Source organism: Vollenhovia emeryi, unplaced genomic scaffold, assembly GCF_000949405.1.
Source record: "Vollenhovia emeryi isolate VEMERY1.0 unplaced genomic scaffold, V.emery_V1.0 DF945156.1, whole genome shotgun sequence".
In the NCBI taxonomy this organism is placed as follows: domain Eukaryota; kingdom Metazoa; phylum Arthropoda; class Insecta; order Hymenoptera; family Formicidae; genus Vollenhovia; species Vollenhovia emeryi.
Genome location: NW_011961210.1, coordinates 1 through 2,257, shown reverse-complemented (window position 1 = coordinate 2,257; position 2,257 = coordinate 1). Strand labels below are relative to the sequence as shown.

Sequence of the window (2,257 nt, the reverse complement as noted above, 5' to 3'; positions counted from 1 at the left end):
TACAAAATATCCTGATTGTACTAAAGAAGCAGTTTTTTTACAGAAGTAAAATATAATACTATTTAATATAGCGTAATGATCACATCCTGTTTTTGAATATTTTTTCAATTATATTAATATGCATTTTTAAAATAGAGAAATGAGACTTACGTTCAGCCAATTGGAGAAACGAAATAGCTATATTTTTTTGCACTCGTTGATTTGTTCTTTCAATGATGATCTTGGCTGCTTTAATGATTGAGAATCTGCGATCGTCTAAAATTGTAGACAGCTTCCTTACTTCTGTTACAGAATATATATTCGGATATAGTTGAGCAAAATCCTTATAAATCTATAACGAAAACATATATTATTAATTATATTCATTATTATATTGTACTTATATAAAGATTATTATTAAATTGTACATTTCATTTCCAAATCAAATAATAAAACCACACAAAATATGGTACAAAAAATTATAATCAGAAATTATGAATGAATAGTTGACTATATTGGTATAAATATTCTTTAAATATTTTATAAACAAATAAATTGAAAAAGAAATACGACATAAAACATGAGAAAACAATAAAATTATTATACAAGCTTTCGTAATAATGTATTATTTTTATAAAAAATGAAAATTATTGAAAAGTTAAAATTTAAAAACAAGCAGTACAAGATTATTATAAAATAATAAAAACTTACAAAAGCTTTTCCAATGTCGTCAATTTTCAGGAATGGAAAATTATTTAAGTAATCCCAAACAGTTCCTGATTGATCAACCAGTAGCTTCCGTCTATAATTGAAAGTTGCTTCCCAGGAAGCTGCCAATTCTAGAGTGAGTTTATTGTGTACTTTGTTGCGCAAAAAATATAAATGATGTTGCAAATTTGGATCACTTTCTGAAAAAAAGATTAAACTTATTGTATATTTTATGTAAACATTGTTGAGACAATTGTAGTCTTAATTATATTTCTTCAGTAATATGTAGAATAATATGTAACGATAATGTATTAGAACAAAGAAAAGACATTGAAAAGAAATATAAGGACAAATTAATATATGACAAGTACTATTTAATATTTATTTTATTTTATTTTGAGAAAAGATGATAACGTACCTGTTATCAAGACTTCGCCGCGATGCTGCACTTCCTCTCCTTGTTGACCGACAGGTCTCCAAACATTCGTGACGATAGGTAGATTTAAAGTACCAGAATAACTTATGTTGTTGCCATCAGAATTAACACTTGAATTCCTCAGCAGAACACTTGGATCTTTCTTAATCAATTTTCTTCTTTCTTGGAACAGTTGAACCTGCAGTGCTCCCTCTGCTCTCTTTTTTTGAATTATAATACCGTCCCTCCGTTTAGAAGGTTCGTACTTAAAGGCATAGAAACAGGACGTTGGTGTCTTCGGAAAGAGACGCTTAAAATATTGCGCCCACCTTGTGAGAATGGATGTCAATATTTTGCGTTTTGGAGGAATAGCCAGGTTAAGAAGATGCTTAGCAACAACTTTCGCAATTAAATTAATGTCACGTCCTTCTGGTACCAAATCTTTGCGATGGGGGTTGTCAACGAGTTCTTGACAACGATATCCACTTTTTTTTAATAAAGCAAACAATGGATTTTCGAACTGAGAATCTTCTGTGTTTACTTCAGGAACTATTGGCTGCATTTGCAACTGCTCAGCATCAATTGTTTCTGGTGCTTCATGTAAAGTAGTTTCTACTTGTTCAATGTCCAACAAATCTTGAACTACATCCTCTGGTGTTATATTTGTCAATTCTGCTTCGTGTTGTACAGGATGTTCACAAGGAACATCTACTTCTTCTTCAAGACGTAAACAGAAAGAATCAGTAAAATCTTCATTATTTTCCTTTTCATTTCCTGAGACTTCTTTTTGTACCAATGAAGCATCTTCATCAAAAATTATTTGAGCAGATTGCACGTTACCAAATGTCTGGAATAAAAAATTTGGCCATAAACTTTTCTTAACATTCTTAAAAAGTAATTAAACATTTATGCTAACATTTGCACTAACACAATTATATGTAACGAAGTTATGAAAAAATTTTAATTAATTAGGGGAATTATAACAATACTGCCAGCATATAAAATTATAAAATAAATGTAAGAATAATAATACACAAAAGCAAAGCATTTAGTTTAGTCATGGAAGAAAAAGCATTAACATACTGATAAATAACTTTACGAAAAGTATAATAAAACAGGAAGAAAAGGAGAAATGAAAGAATAGAAAAAAATAAA

General features: G+C 29.1%; 1 protein-coding gene across 1 annotated transcript; it reads right to left on the bottom strand.

The window, feature by feature from the left end:
• Positions 1–150: 150 nt before the first annotated feature.
• On the bottom strand, positions 151–2,232 carry LOC105561824 (the record flags this gene model as incomplete). Its single annotated transcript, XM_012012161.1, has 3 exons — positions 1,106–2,232; positions 691–887; positions 151–331 (listed from the first exon to the last, which is right to left on the bottom strand). Coding segments are annotated over exons 1-3 (937 nt in total), but the record flags the coding sequence as incomplete, so codon positions are not given.
• Positions 2,233–2,257: the final 25 nt, after the last annotated feature.